The sequence below is a fragment of the Rhinopithecus roxellana genome, chromosome 19 (genome assembly GCF_007565055.1).
Source record: "Rhinopithecus roxellana isolate Shanxi Qingling chromosome 19, ASM756505v1, whole genome shotgun sequence".
In the NCBI taxonomy this organism is placed as follows: domain Eukaryota; kingdom Metazoa; phylum Chordata; class Mammalia; order Primates; family Cercopithecidae; genus Rhinopithecus; species Rhinopithecus roxellana.
In genome coordinates this window covers 75844374-75861018 of record NC_044567.1, presented here as the reverse complement: position 1 = coordinate 75861018, position 16645 = coordinate 75844374, and the positions used below count along the sequence as shown (strand labels likewise).

The window sequence follows — 16645 nt, the reverse complement described above, 5'->3', positions numbered from 1 at the left end:
CCCAAGTAGCTGGGACTACAGCCACTTGCCACCACACCAGGATAATGTTTTATATCTTTTAGTAGAGACAGGGTTTCTTTCCACCACGTTGGCCAGGCTGATCTCAAACTCCTGACCTCAAGTGATCCACCTGCCTCGGCCTCCCAAAGTGCTGGGATTACAGATGTGAACCACCATGACCAGCCCTTTTTACTTTTTTAAAAGTATGAGCCAAAAGGCAAAACGGGCTAAAAAGTCCTTTTGAAATAGCTTATAAAATTCAACAATATTAAAAAAAACTTCTCTGGAATGGGAAAACAACACTTTATACTTATTCCCACGGTTCTAGATGAAATACCACTCCACTATCTATTTCTTCAGTATAAATTCAATCATTAAATATACTACAGTATAAGACTTCCAATTTAAAGGTAGTGTTTAGAATGTAGGAACCTGGTTCCTACTCGGATTCCCTCAATTAAAGAAAAATACCCAAATGTTCATTATTTCATTTTGTTATTTGGCTATAGTAACTACTACTATGATATGTACATAATACAAATATACATAACAAATGGTGCTTGCTATAAAATCTCTTACCACATTTTAATACTTACTCTTAATAAATCATCTATTCTTCCCTCCTTCTTCTCTAAGTCAGAATTCTTACTGTTTTCTAGTGCAGATATTTTTTCTATTGTGAGGTCGGACTACAGAGACAAAGGTAAAACAAATTTAGGATTAGTCTCAACATGTTATATGTCATCACACTTTTCTCATTACCTTTCTCGGGGGGGCTGGAAAAAAAGCACTTGCTCACACAAATGGCCTAGAATCACATAGCTCAAGAAATGAAATCTGCTTGTCTCATCTCATTCTTCAAGTCCTCTGCTGGGTTTCCTACGTCCCACTACACCTACACTTCAAACACACGTTAATTCTGGAATCAAATGTATGAATTCTCACTACTGTGCACTGAACAATGTAGAAACATGTTACTCCAGTAATGAAACTAACTTTGAATAGAAAAGGATCTCATAGGAGACTTGACCCAAATGTCTAAGGAACAAATGCGCCATCTGGTGGAAACAGAGAGCAATCAGAAGGGAAGAGAAGAAGCTACCTGAGTGCTCTATTATCTAACTGAACTGTACAAGAGCTGGTGGTGATTTAGATAAAATTCAAATGTGCTCCAGGGAGTTGTATAGTTCTTGAGATTTAAGAAATTCTCCTAGATTGCCAACCATCCTGTCTTGAAGGTAATATATATAGTATCAAAAGAGGCTTCAAGAAAACTCAGTATACTGAAAACTACAAAATGGAAGCTATAGCCACCATCCTTTGCAGATATAATCCTCAAATGTTCAGAATACTCCCTAAGTTAAAGAGTTTCTGAACACAATTTAAGGAGTAAGCCATGTTGGTATCTCACATCTGAGAGAAGTTTAGCCAGGTATAAATAAGTAAGCAGGAAAAGGAATACATTAACTACTTTCATAAACTAGGGAATTAACATTTATGGAAAACCTACTACAAGTACACTACTAAGAAACACTTTGTATACACTGTCTGAGATCACGAGAACCAAGCACATTTTCACAGATGATTTGTACTAAGAAAAACTGAGGCCCAGGACAGAATCTGAACTTAGGCCTTCAAAGTGGAGGTACTTTTCTTCTGTGGAATACTGAAAAAAAAAAAGTGTGCACTTTCCTTAACGCCATGCTTTAGCATAAGCATTTCTGCTACAATACACCAGAAGAGTAAAGAAAAGTTAAAGCACCTTCCAAAGGACTTTAAATACCCATAATGCAAGTTCTGAATATAATACACACAAACAATGAGGTGGTCAGAGAAGACAGAGAAGAATCACAGACTACACAGGTTAGCACTTATTCCCACACAGCAGTTATGCCCCTCAATTGATTATATCGATCACCAACCTACCTGGGTCTGTCTGTGCTGGATGGAGATCTGTTTTTGGGAGCTGCAGGAATGCTCTGTGTTGCCAGATCCTGTAGATGAGGGACTGTTTTGCTGAGCCTACAATAAAGGTGCATTACCAATTACAGGAAAGTTTGGCATCTTCTTCCACAAACACTTGTATTAATGCAAACAACTCCATAATTATCTCCACAATACAAACCCTTCTTATGAAAGTGAGAAGTCAGGGCCATGTGGCCAAGAAGAAAGTAAAACAATTCAAATATGAGACAAAGGGCTGGACATGGTAGTTCATACCAAGCTCCTGGAAACAGGTTTAAAGTATCAAATGCTTACAAATGAATTTTTAAAATATGAAAATTAGAAAAAAAGTTATTCCTGTAATAACTCGACTTTTTCACTTGTATTTGCATATGCTTTAGTCAGAAAAGGGGAGTGACGCATCCAGTGCACAGGGGATGCACGTAAAGGACTGCAAACCACTATTCAGAATAGACTCCTAAACACAAACATTATCCATGAACACACAGCGGTCTAAAATCCAAGTTGATTTCTAATACTGTCACTTGCTGACTGGGTATTCTAAGGCATTTTAAATTTATATGGTTTAGGTTCCATAATATAATTAACCTATTCAGGTTATTAACCTATTCAGGTTATATTATATCCTCAACAGTACCTTTTTTTTTTGATACAGATTTAGCCAGGCATGGTAGCCAGGCGTGGTAGCGGGCACCTGTAGTCCCAGCTACTTGGGAGGCTAAGGCAGGAGAATGGCATGAACCCGGGAGGCGGAGCTTGCAGTGAGCCAAGATCGCACCACTGCACTCCAGCCTGGGTGACAGAGCAAGACTCTGTCCTGTAAGTGTAATTATTAGTTCCATTTTACAGATGAATAAAATAAAAATCAGAGATATTAAGGACCTATGTGGGTTCACAGAGCTAGTAGGTGGGGGAACCAGAATTGGGGGTTGTGTCCACAATAACTGCTCTCAATGACCACAGTACACTGTTACCACCAGCCTGTGAGCAAAGTAGCACTTCCTACACATGATTTTATTGAAGGCTCACAACAGCCTTATCAGGCAGCATTATTAATGCCATTTTAATGTATCCATTCAATGACTATTTATTAAGTACTCCCTAGGTCTATGTCTAAGGACTGTGCTAGGTGCTAGGTGCACATGGCCAAGAGAAACCATAGACCCAGTACTTACTCTGCCTTAATGAAGCTTACAATCCAAAAGAAGATTTACTAAACACTTAGTAAATATTTGTTGAAAGAAACTGTTGAATAAACAATCATATAATAAATACACAATCACAATTAGGGTAAGTGTTAAAAGAGTATGTAACAGGGCATATAACCTAATCTAGAGGGTCAGGGATAAACCTTTTTTTAAAAAGTTTATGATTTGAGGCTGAGCACAGTGGCTCATGCCTGTAATCCCAGCACTTTGGGAGGCCAAGGCAGGTGGATGACCTGAGGTCAGGAATTCAAGACCAGCCTGGCCAACATGGTGAAATACCATTTCTACTGGAAATACAAAAAATTAGCCGGGTGCAGTGGCATGTGGCTGTAATCCCAGCTACTCAGGAAGCTGAGGCAGGAGAATCGCTTGAACCTGGGAGGCGGAGCTTGCAGTGAGCCAAGACTGTCACTGCACTCCAGCCTGGGCAACAGAGCAAGACCTGTCTCAACAACAACAAAAAATTTATGATTTGAGGCTGGGTGCGGTGGCTCAGGCCTATAATCCCAGCACTTTGGGAGGCCAAGGTGGGTGGATCAGCTAAGGTCAGAAGTTGAGGATCAGCCTGGCCAACATGGTGAAACCTCGTCTCTACTAAAAAAAAAAAAATACAAAAATTAGCTGAGTGTGGTGGTGGGCACCTGTAATCCCAGCTACTTGAGGAGGCTGGGGCAGGAGAATCGCTTGAGCCCAGGAGGTGGAGGTTGCAGTGTGTCGAGATCACGCCATTGCACTCCAGACGGGGTGACAGAGCAAGACTCCATCTTGCGGTGGGGGTCGCTGGGGGAGCGCCAGGTCTATATGATTCCAAATAACTAAAAATGTTCTCTACTCGAGAATGCAGCAAATCCTATCTTTTCTTACTAATTAAGGGTCATCACTATGAACCTCAAGTATTATAATGCACTAGGATACAAGCATTCTTTCCTTCAGTTATCATTTGATTGCTCTTACAATCCTCTCCTTTTACAATGTGTTTCTATACAAATGACTGCTTGAACTATATTTATAATAAGAGCCGATAAGAATCAAATGATTAGACCAGGTGCAGTGGCTCACGCCTGTAATCCCAGCACTTCGGGAGGCCGAGGCGGGCGGATCACGAGGTCAGGAGTTCAAGACCAGGCTGGCCAACATGGTGAAACCCTGTCTCTACTAAAACTACAAAAAAAAATAATAATCCAGGCATGGGGGCAGGCCCCTATAATTCCAGCTACTTGGGAGGCTGAGGCAGGAGAACTGTTTTAACCCTGGAGGCGGAGGTTGCAGTGAGCTGAGATCGCGCCACTGCACTCCAGCCTGGGAGACACAGCAAGACTCCGTCTCAAAAAAAAAAAAAAGAATCAAATTATTAAAAGACACTTCTACAGATTTCTAGATATATGGTATATTGGTTTAAATATGCTTATATCTGGCCGGGCGCGGTGGCTCAAGCCTGTAATCCCAGCACTTTGGGAGGCCGAGACGGGCAGATCACGAGGTCAGGAGATCGAGACTATCCTGGCTAACACGGTGAAACCCCGTCTCTACTAAAAAATACAAAAAACTAGCCAGGCCAGGTGGCGGGCGCCTGTAGTCCCAGCTACTCGGGAGGCTGAGGCAGGAGAATGGCGTAAACCTGGGAGGCGGAGCTTGCAGTGAGCTGAGATCCGGCCACTGCACTCCAGCCTGGGCAACAGAGCGAGACTTCGTCTCAAAAAAAAAAAAAAAAAACAAAATACAAAAAAAAATGCTTATATCTGATTCTAAGTTTTCTTCCAGCAAACTGAGGGTGTCAGAAAGTGATTTAGTGAGATATTTCTAAATTAAAGCTCACATAGGGCCGGGTGCAGTGGCTCATGCCTGTAATCCCGTCACTTTGCGGGGCCAAGGCAGGCAGATCATGAGGTCAGGAGTTCAAGACCAGCCTGGCCAATATGATGAAACCTCGTCTCTACTAAAAATATAAAAAATTAGCTGGGTGTGGTGGTGCGTGCCCGTAGTCCCAGCTACTTGGGAGGCTGAGGCAGGAGAATAGATTGAACCCAGGAGGTGGAGGTTGCAGTGAGCTGAGATCACGCCACTGTACTCCAGCCTGGGTGACAGAGTGAAACTCCATCTCAAAATAAAAATAACAATAAAAAAGGCACATATATATACATATGGCCCAATGATAAGTAAAATGCAAAAGTTAACTGAGGAAGTAGGCAGTTAGGAAGTTCAAAGTGTGTGCACTTAACTTCCATGGAATACCATAAACAAAAAACAGTGTGCGCACTTTCCTTAACACCATGCTGCAGTATAAGCATTTCTGCTCCAATACACTAGAGGGTAAAGAAAAGCCTCAAAAACTTAAAGCACCTTCCAAAGGACTTTAAATACCCATAATGCAAGTTCTGAATATAATACACAAAATGAGATACCATCAGAGAAACAGAGAAGAGGAATCATAGGGATCCTCAGCGATCTCAGGGAATCATTGACTATCTAAGGTTAGCATTTATTCCTATGCAGCAAATACACCCCTCCATTGGTTATTAATCATCAGCCTGCCTGGATTTGCCTGTGTTGGATAGAGATCTGCTTTTGGGAGTTGCAGGAAGGGCTCTGTGTTGCCAGATCCCATAGAAGAGGAAGCTAAAAGGCCCTTCTACAGAGTTCTTGATGTACGGTATATGGGTTTACATATGCTTATTTCTAAGTTTTCTTCTAGCAAACTGAGGGTGTTAGAAAGTGATTCAGTGTGATGTTTCCAAATGAAAGCTTTCTGTAAAAATACACATATAAATAGTTCATTGATAAGTAAAAATGCAAAAGTTAACTGAGGAAGTAGGCAGTTAGGAAATTCCTCAGTTGGGAAGCAGAAAATCCTCATGAAAATGAAAACAATGTTTTTAAAAGGTAAAAGGTACTACACAATATAAGGACCTCATGTGACAATGCTCAGATCAGTTAGAGAAAAAAATGCTGTAACTGATCATTCATTCAACATTAAATGTGATCCTCTGTGCCTGGTCCTATGTTAAAATCTAGAAATGCAAAACTGGAAAACAAAGAGACTATGTTATAAAAAAAAAAAATCCATGCCAACAACCTATATTAATCACTCTGATCCCTCATTCAGTTAAACGAAATACATTTTGAAGACAACCCCAACAGCACAAAAGGAAAAATCCAAGACGAAAAAACAATGCCTGATCATAGAGTTAACAGATAATTCAATAAACAACTTTAAAAGTAAAGTATCAGTTTAGCACTTGATTTTCAATATTTTATAGTATAAAATGACAAACTGCTTTGGTTCGTTTCATAAACTGAAACTCTGAATTTAGATAACTGGATTAAAGGTTCTTAAGATTAAAAAAAATAAAATAGGTTCAGAGAGGATCAAAAGGATACTGTAGCTACCAAAATTAAACAGTAAAGAACATGAACAATCAAATTGACAAAATAAGATTATCAAAGTTTAAAAAATTTAATAGGTGGGTTAAATATCAAAATGGACACAGCTGAATACACAGCCAGTAACCTTAAAGACAATGTCAAGAAAATCTCCCAGAAGAGGCTGGGAGCAGTGTCTCACACCTGCAATCCCAGCACTTTGGGAGAATGACGCGGGTGGATCACCTGAGGTCAGGAGTTCGAGACCAGCCTGGCCAACATAGTGAAACCCCGTCTCTACTAAAACTATTTTTAAAAATTAGCTGGGTGTGGTGGTGCGTGTCCGTAGTCCCAGCTACTCGGGAGGCTAAGGCAGGAGAATCGCTTGAACCCAGGTGGCAGAGGTTGCAGTGAGCCAACATTGTGCCACTGCACTCCAGTCTGGGCGACAGGGTAAGACTCGAGCTCAAAAAAAAAAAAAAAAAAAAATCTCCCAGAAGATAAAACAAAAGGTTAAACGGAGCACAAAAGAAAAGAAAAGTGAATAGCACAGAGACCCTGAAACTACCTAATGGCTTTCTAGAGAAAAGAACAGGAAATGAAATAATCAAAGAAACAGTAAAATAAAATTTCTCTGAAATAAAAAGCCCTTTTCATGATTTAAAAAAAAAAAATCAAACTCAAAATAGGGAACTTTCTCGGCCCGGTGCACTGGTTCACTCACGCCTATAATCCTAGCACTTTGAGAGGCCAAGGCAAGCTGATAGCTTGAGCTCAGGAGTTCCAGACCAGCCTGGCCAACGTGGCAAACCCTGTCTTTACAAAATAAATCAGGGCCTGGTGTGGTGGTTCATGCCTGTAATCCCAGCATTCTGGGAGGTCAAGGAAGGTGGATCACTTGAGGTCAGGAGTTCAAGACCAGCCTGGCCAACATGGTGAAACTCTGTCTCTACTAAAGATACAAAAATTAGCCAGGCACAGTGGTGTGCGCCTGTAATCCCAGCTACTCAGAAGGCTGAGGCAGGAGAATTGCTTGAATCTGGGAGGCAGAGGTTGCATTGAGCCGAGATCCACGCCACTGCACTCCAGCCGAGATCCACGCCACTGCACTCCAGCGTCAGTGACAAAAGATGAATTTGCTCAACAAACAAACAAACAAACAAACAAAAAATCAGCTGGGTGTGGTGGCACACATCTGTAGTCCCAGCTATTTGGGGAGGCTGAGGTGGGAGGATGGCTTGAGCCCAAGCCGTTGAGGCTGTAGTGAGCCAAGATCAGGCCACTGCACTCCAACAGCCTGGGTGACAAAATGAGACCCTATCTTTTAAAAAAAAAAAAAAAAAAAAAAGGAACTTTCTTCTTAACCTAAAAAATGACCACCTCTGAAAAACATACAGTAAACATGATACTTTTTTTTTTTTTTTTTTTGGAGACAGATCTCACCCAGGCTGGAGTGCAATGGCACAATCTTGGCTCACTGCAACCTCCGTCTCCTGGGTTCAAGCAATTCTCCTGCCTCAGCCTTCCGAATAACTGGGATTACAGGTGCGCACCACCACGCCTGGCTAATGAAATACTTATTTTTAAAGAACTCACATTTTCCCTTAAAATCATGAACAAGAAAGACAAGGATGTCCCAGCTAGCCACTTCTATTCAAAATTCTACTGAAGGTTCTAGTCAGGACAATCAGGCAAGAAAATAAAAAGCATCCAGATTGGAAATGATGTAATACTATATTCGCAGATGACATGATTTTGTATATAAAAAGTCTTACCAAAAAAAATTATTAGAAATCATGAGTCCAGGCCGGGCATGGTGGCTCCCGCCTGTAATTCCAGCACTTTGGGAAGCTGAGGCGGGTGAATCACAAAGTCAGGAGTTCGAGACCAGCCTGGTCAACATGGTGAAACCCTGTCTCTACTAAAAATACAAAAAATTAGTTGAGCGTAGTGGCAGGTGCCTATAATCCCAGCTACTCGGGAGGCTGAGGCGGGAGAATCACTTGAACCCGGGAGGCGGAGTGCAGCAGTGAGTGGAGACAGCACCCTGCACTCCAGCCCGGGCGAAAGAGCAAGACTCCACCATGATAGACCAACATACAAAAATCAATTGTATTTCTATACTCTAGCAATGAGCAATCTGAAAACAAAATTAAGAAAACTATTCCATTTGCAATAGCATAAAAAGAATAAATACTTAGGAATAATTTTAACAAAATAAATATAGGACTATATATTGCAAGTTACAAAACATTGTTGAAAGAAATTAAAGGGTCCTAAATAAATAGATATTTTGTGTTAATGGACTGAAAGACTTAATACTGTTAAAAAGGCAATACTTCTCAAATTGATCTACAGATTCAACACAATTGCTATGAAATCCGATCTGGTTTATTTATAGAAACCGAAAGGCTGATCTTAAAAATCATAGGGAAATGCAACAGATCCCAAACAGCCAATACAATCTTAAAACCCAACAAAGTAGGAAGGCTCACACTTCCTAATTTCAAGACTTAGTACAAAGCTACAGTTATTCAGACAGTGTGGTCCTGGCATAAAGACAGGTGATATGGTTTGGCTCTGTGTCCCCACCCAAATCTCATGTGGAATTGTACCCCTCATATGTCAGGGGGAAGGGTCTGGTGGGAGCTGACTGGATCACAAGGGCATATTTCCCCCTTGCTGTTCACATGATAGTGAGGGAGTTCTCACAAGATCTGATGGTTTAAAAGTGCATGGCACTTTCCCCTTCACTCTTTCTCTCTTTCTTTCCTGAGAAGAAGGTGCTTGCTTCTCCTTCGCCTTCTCCCATTATAAGTTTCCTGAGACCTCCCAGTCATGCTTCCTGTTAAGCCTGCAGAACTATGAGTTAATTAAAGCTCATTTCTTCATAAATTACCCAGTCTCAGGTAGTTCTTTGTAGCAGTGTGAAAACGGGCTAATATAACAAACATATAGACGGAGTAGGATTTAGAGCCCAGAAATAAACCCCTTGCTGTGAGTCAGCTGATTTTTGAAAATGGTGCTGACGATTCAACGGTAAAAGCACAGTATTTTCCACAAATGGTGCTGGGACAATAGGATATCCACATGCAAAAAAAATGAAGTTGGAACTCCTTCCTCATACCACACACAAAAATTAACACAAGATGGAAAAAAGACCTAAATATAAGAGCTAAAAGTATAAAACACATAGAAGAAAATACAGGAGTAAATTTTCATGACTTTAGGTTAGGTGAAGCCTTGGCTACAACACTAAAAGCATAAGCAACAAAAGAAAAAAACAAATAAATTGAAATTTTCTCAAAATTAAAAACTTCTGTGCTTCAAAGGACACCGTCAAGAGGTAAACTGACCACCCACAGAATAGAAAACATTTGCCAATTATAGAGTTGACAAAGATCTAATATTCAGAATATATAAAGAATGCTTACAACTTAACAATAAAGGCAACACTATTTAAAAATGGGTAAAGGATTTGAATAGTGATCTCTCCAAAGAAGATGCACAAAAGCCCAATTAGCAAATGAAAAAATGCTCAACATCACCAGTTTTTTGGGGAATGCAAATCAAAACCACAATGAGATACCACTTTACACCCACTAGGATGGCTATAATGAAAAAGACAGACAATAGCAAGTACTGGCAAGGACATGGAGAAATTGGAATGTACTGCTGCTCGGAATGTAAAATGGTGCAGCTGCTGTGGAAGAGCCTGGCAGTTCCTCAAAAACAGTTACCATATGACCTGGCAATTTCACTCTTCAGCATAAATCCAAAAGAAATGAAAACGTATGTCTACACAAAGTCTTATATATGAATGTTCATAGCAACATCATTCATAATAGCCAAGAAGTGGAAACAGCCTAAATATCCATCAACTGGTAAAAGGATAAAGCCGTGACCAACTGGCACCAAAAAAGAATGATTCTATTTACTGATGTACACCCATGAAAATCCATGAAGCTATGATAATCAAAGAAGAGAAAGCTGTTTGTTACCATCTGGCACAGCTATCGAACAACTCTCTACTTTAAAAGTTAAAAAAAAAATTTAGAAGCCTCATTAGTAATTAAAAGGAAAGAACTAAGCATTTAGCCTGTCTTTCTAGCAGAACTGTATGTCAGTATAGAGCAACAGGCACAGATGATGAGAGGAAAGTTCTATTTTATAGATGTTAATAGATATGTTATAATGTTAATTTGGCTATCTAGCAAAATGTTAACATGTTTTTTAAAAATGCCTATTTATTTAGAAATAGGAGGTCAAGATTTCTGAACTGTATTTTAAAATACTTGAGCATAAAAAAAGCAAACTACCTTTTTAAAAAATCAAGTTGTGAAGAACATCTACATAATGTTAAAAGACACAAGTTTTAAGGAAACAACAGACTTGTCATTAAGGGAAAAAAAGATCCAGTAGACCTTGATGACTAGAACTGTTTCAGTCTAAACTAATTCAATGTCTCTCTTCTCTTCAGTGAGTCCAATAAAATCATTTGGTTTTGCAATGCCCAACAATGAAACAATCATAATATTGTAAATGTTCCTTGTTTTCAAGTCTTAGAATAATTTACAAAGCAGAAAAGACTCAATTACAGTTAAAATAACAAACTAAATATCAAACACTTATACTGCAACAATAACTAAACAACCCAAAAAGAAAGAAAGACTGGGTGAAAGTTATGTTAAATTTGTCTTTCATAATGAGGAGTAAATAGATCTTACTTAAAGTTCATTAAATAAGGCCAGGCACAGTGGCTCAACCCTGTAATCCCCACACTTTGAGAGGCCAAGGCAGGAGGATGGTTCAAGACCAGCTTAGGCAACATAGTGAGACCCTGTCTCTACAAATAAATAAATAAGATTAAATAAGGAACATATTATTTGACATTAAAATGGTAATCATTAGAAAATCCAAAACACGAACTGTTAACAGTAGTTATCTCTGAGGAATCCAAGGGAAGAATTTCACTCTTCTCCATCTCCTCAATTTCTTGCAGGCTATGTACATGTCCTATTTTTATAATTTAGGAAATTATTTGCTTATGATTTTCCCTGACAACATTCTCACCAATAGAGGAGCAAATGACCTTTTTCTAATCCCTCTACATTTCCCTTCTTCCTGAATCTTTATGTATGCTGTAATGTCATAAGGTTACAAGTGAGAGAGGTCAGCTCAGGTATCTTATTCTCTAGTCTGATATATATTGTCTTTGTACAAACAGACAGTCTTCATACTGGGAGCTAGTGTGGTGGTATAGAATGAGCACTGGACTGTGAGTCCAAATACTAATTTTTTTTTGTTTGTTTTTTGAGACTGAGTCTCACTTTGTCACCCAGGCTGGAATGCAGCAGTGCAATCTCTAGTTGCAGCTACTGTGGTGCAATCTCTAGTTGCAGCTACCCTGGAAACTGAGGCAGGAGAATTGCTTGAGCCCAGGAGTTCCAAGGTTATAGTATGCTATAATGCTATGATTGCACCTGTGAATAGCCACTGCACCCCGGCCTGGGCAACATAGTGAGACCTCTCTCTTAAAAATAAAAACTCAAATTTCCTATGCTAAAACGTTGAATTACGTAATAATTTTAAACATTTAAAAGATCAAATTCTTAATATTCTGCCACATGCTATTTTTACCAACACATATTTAGAAATCTTTCATTAGTATATACACAGCTACCTCACTTCTTTTGTCAGCTGTATAGCATTCCACTGTACAAATGTATTACAATTCATTTAACCAGTCCCTCTATAGAGAATGCTTTTACGGCAGGGCGCGGTGGCTCAAGCCTGTAATCCCAGCACTTCGGGAGGCCGACATGGGCGGATCACGAGGTCAGGAGATCGAGACCATCCTGGCTAACACGGTGAAACCCTGTCTCTACTAAAAAATACAAAAAACTAGCTGGGCGAGGTGGCGGGCGCCTGTAGTCCCAGCTACTTGGGAGGCTGAGGCAGGAGAATGGTGTAAACCCGGGAGGTGGAGCTTGCAGTGAGCTGAGATCAGGCCACTGCATTCCAGCCCGGGCGACAGAGCGAGACTCTGTCTCAAAAAAAAAAAAAAAAAAAATACAAAAAATTAGCTGGGCGAGGTGGCAGGTGCCTGTAGTCCCAGCTACTCAGAGGGTGAGGCAGGAGAATGGCGCAAACCCGGGAGGCGGAGCTTGCAGTGAGCTGAGATCTGGCCACTGCACTCCAGCCTGGGCGACAGAGCGAGACTCCGTCTCAAAAAAAAAAAAAAAAAAAAAGGAATGCTTTTACTAACTCATGCAACATGTAATTACACTGAGTGCCTATTAGAGCAGGTCCTGTTCTGGGCATTAGAGATACAGAAGTGAACAAAGCAAAGTCCCTGACCTGATGGAGCTTACATTCCAGCGGGGGGAAGTCAGAAAAAAGTCTATCATAGTACGTCAGCTGGTATAAAAGTAAGGAGAAAAACAACGCAGGGCCTAGGAGCTCAATAACAGGTGGGGCGGGTGGGGAGAAGTTGCTATTTTATAGTGTGGCCAGGGTAGGCCTCTCTAAATAGGGTAAATATAAGCAGAAACCAGAGGGAACTGAGAGAGCGGGGCATGCTGATATATGGGTGAAGAATGTTAGGGCAAAGGCAACAGCCAACGCAAAGGACCCGAGGTGAGAGCATCACTGAGAGAGAGAGTATTTGAGAAAACTAGTGTGCATGGAATCTGATGAGAAAGGGAGATAGTAGTAAAACATGTCAGGGTGGAGGAAAACAAACCATGCAGGGCCATTTTAAGGACTTTTTGACAGGGGAGTGGCATGACTGGACTTATGTTTCAACACAATCACTCTGCTTTGCTGAAAACAGATTAAAAGAAAACAAAGGTCAAAGCAATGGGTCCAGTTATCTCAGTGGGAGACAATGCTTTAAGTTGGAGTGGCAGTAGTGAAGAGAATTAGATGTAGTAAAATTCTGAACATATGCCGAACGCAGTGGCTCATGTCTGTAATCCCAGCACTTTGGGAAGCCAAGGCGGGTGGATCACCTGAGAGTAGGAATTCGAGACCAGCCTGGCCAACATGGCAAAACTCTGTCTCTACTAAAAATATAAAAATCAGCCAGACGTGGTAGCAGACACCTGTACTCCCAGCTACTTGGGAGGCTGGGGTGGGGAAATCGCTTGAGACCAAGAGGTGGAGGTTGTAACGAGCTGAGATTGCACCACTGCACTCCAGCCAGCCAGAGTGAGACCCTGTCTCAAAAAAAAAAAAAAAAAAAGAGAGAGAGAGAGAGGGATGTTAAGAAGAAAATGAAGGTAGATAAACGAGTCTGAAGACAGAGCCCTGGAACACTCTAATGTTCAGAGATAGAGGATGTGAGGAAAAATCAAGAATGGAAGCCAAGTGAAGACCATATGCTTAGAGAAGAAAGAAGTGATCAACAGTCGCTGATGAATTACATCAGATGAGTTCTGATGCGAAGGTCGTATTCTCTGAAATACTGGAAAGGAAACGGCTTCCAGATTTTTTGCAATGATAAACAATACCTCAATAAATATCTTTGTGTAATTTTATGGGAATGGAATTTCTGGACCCAAGGATATGTAAACTTAACATTGAGATACATTACCAAGTGGTCCATACGACTTCAACAATTTACAGACAGAATAAAACTGAATGTATTCTAAACTATCACCTACACCAAGAACTATCGAATTTATTAATCCTTGCCAATTTGCTAGGTCAAAAATGTTATCTTGTTTTATTTTGCACTTCTCTATGGCCAAAATTGAGCATTATTTCATGTTATTAAGCCACTTACCTTCTTTTCAAAAACAGTCTTTACCTACTTTTCTATGAATCTGCTTTCCTTTGCTGATTTACACTTGTATATTAATACTAACCCTTTTACTATTTTCTTTTCTTATACTACTAAGCTTATATGCTGGCTGGTACTGCTAAGAAGCAAAGAGAAACAGAACTGTACCAGAGCATTTAGACTTCTGGTTTTCATACTGTTTCCATGTTCCTTCTGCATACATGACCATTTTGTTACTCGTCTCTGCCACCTCTTTGCATGTGAGAACAATGTGGCTACAGCATCTGCTACCCCTCTGATAGCAAAGTGTGTCAGCTGATAGGAGCAGGAGGTCCTTCACGTGCATCCACCACAAGCCTGCATAACCATATTTTTTACAAGATGGAAAGGGGAACAAGTTCTCGCTGACCAAATCTTGTGTATTTAACTATGTGCTTACTACACGGTGGGCACTCAGTATTTGTGGAGTAAACAAAGGGAACTCCTCTCAAGTGAAAAAGAGGTCGTTTTATTGCCTTAAAAATGACCAAAAGATAAATAACTCCCTGATTATCCAAGGTTATTCCTGGAAAAGTAAGATCCAAGATAAAGATTTAACAAAGGCTGGGCGCGGTGGCTCACGCCTGTAATCCCAGCACTTTGGGAGGCTGAGGCGGATGGATCATGAGGTCAGGAGATCGAGAACATCCTGGCTAACATGGTGAAACCCCATCTCTACTAAAAATACAAAAAATCAGCTGGTCGTGCTGGCGGGTGCGTGTAGTCCCAGCTACTCAGGAGGCTGAGGCAGGAGAAGGGCATGAACCCGGGAGGCAGAGCTTGCAGTGAGCCGAGATCATGCCACTGCACTCCAGCCCAGGCGACAGAGCCAGACTCTGTCTCAAAACAAAAAACAAAACAAAACAAAACAAAAAAGCAAAGATTTAACAAAAGTAAGTGAATGATAAACATTAACAATTTCGAAATGTGTGAATGACACATACATCCTCTAAAACAACACTATAGCGTACTGCATTCTCAAAGAAACTATTCCATACTGCTATCAGCCCCTCTTACAATATTATATGGGTCAATTATCCCATTTTTAAAGTATGTATATTTCCTTCGTCACCTGGGGATAGGACTATACTGTCTTCACTCAAGAAGTTTCCCCATTCTTTTGATGATTAAGATCAAAACACTTCTAATATTAAACACTGAAATAAAAGTGAGCTCTACATATATTTAAGTAAGATTAATAAAAACAAGTAAGATAATGATTTATCTGTTTATTCCAGTGGGTGGTGAATAGCCAGAGCTATCCCAGGCAGCTCAGGGTGCAAGCAGAAACCAGACCTGGACAGGAAGCCACTCTGTTGCACACACACACCCACACTCACTCAGACTGGGACTCTGTAGACACACCAATGAACCTAACGTGCACATCTCTGGGATACGGAAGGAAACCAGAGTGCCCTGAGAAAACCCATGCAGACACAGGGAAAACATGCAAACTCCACATAGACAGTGGCATCAGCTCACAGTGTCTAATTAACACTATCACGAAACGATGCTGAATGAAATGATGTTATTCAAGGAGTGTTGTATCTCTTTCTTTTTTTTTTTTTTTTTTTTTTTTGAGACGGAGTCTTGCTCTGCCGCCCAGGCTGGATTGCAGTGGCCGGATCTCAGCTCACTGCAAGCTCCGCTTCCCGGGTTTACGCCATTCTCCTGCCTCAGCCTCCGGAGTAGCTGGGACTACAGGCGCCTGCCACCTCGCCCGGCTAGTTTTTTGTATTTTTTAGTAGAGACGGGGTTTCACCGTATTAGCCAGGATGGTCTCAATCTCCTGACCTCGTGATCCGCCCGTCTCGGCCTCCCAAAGTGCTGGGATTACAGGCTTGAGCCACCGCGCCCGGCCTTGTATCTCTTTCTTAAGGTAAAGCTATCATAACTATAAGAAAACATTCCAAATCATGCATGATAGCTTCCTATCTGGTTAACTGTTTTATTATTTGTATTTCCTTTCCTTACCCACCATTTTCAGCATCTTTTTGAACACAGTTGGTGTAGTGTGGATTGAAGACTTACAGATACCATAGGGCAAATAAACAGGAAACTTAGATTATAACTGGACAAAATGAACTGGTAACAGGGACAAAATTTGGATAAGTCGTGACTTAGTTCTGAAAGATGCCCCTGAAAGTAGAATAGGAATAGGGCGATGGGGCTTTCTGTTACTCTGGTACTCTTGGCAACAAACAGGTGACCCGGTAGGGCCCAGAAACCAGGAAAAATAACATTTGGTTCAAATTGCATTCACAGTGCCTTATGAAATGAGGTCAAA

At 40.7% G+C, this 16645-nt stretch overlaps 1 protein-coding gene across 9 annotated transcripts in view; it reads right to left on the bottom strand.

Moving 5' to 3' along the window:
• The window catches only part of TLK2 (tousled like kinase 2), a 142517-nt gene that overhangs the window by 64579 nt on the left and 61293 nt on the right, over nucleotides 1–16645 (bottom strand). For all 9 annotated transcript variants that reach the window (XM_030923440.1, XM_010380079.2, XM_030923438.1 and 6 more), the window contains 2 exons: nucleotides 1927–2022; nucleotides 597–689 (listed from right to left, as the gene is read on the bottom strand). In XM_030923440.1, the coding sequence (XP_030779300.1) occupies nucleotides 597–689; nucleotides 1927–2022 (189 nt within the window). The remainder of the gene's footprint in view (nucleotides 1–596; nucleotides 690–1926; nucleotides 2023–16645) is intronic.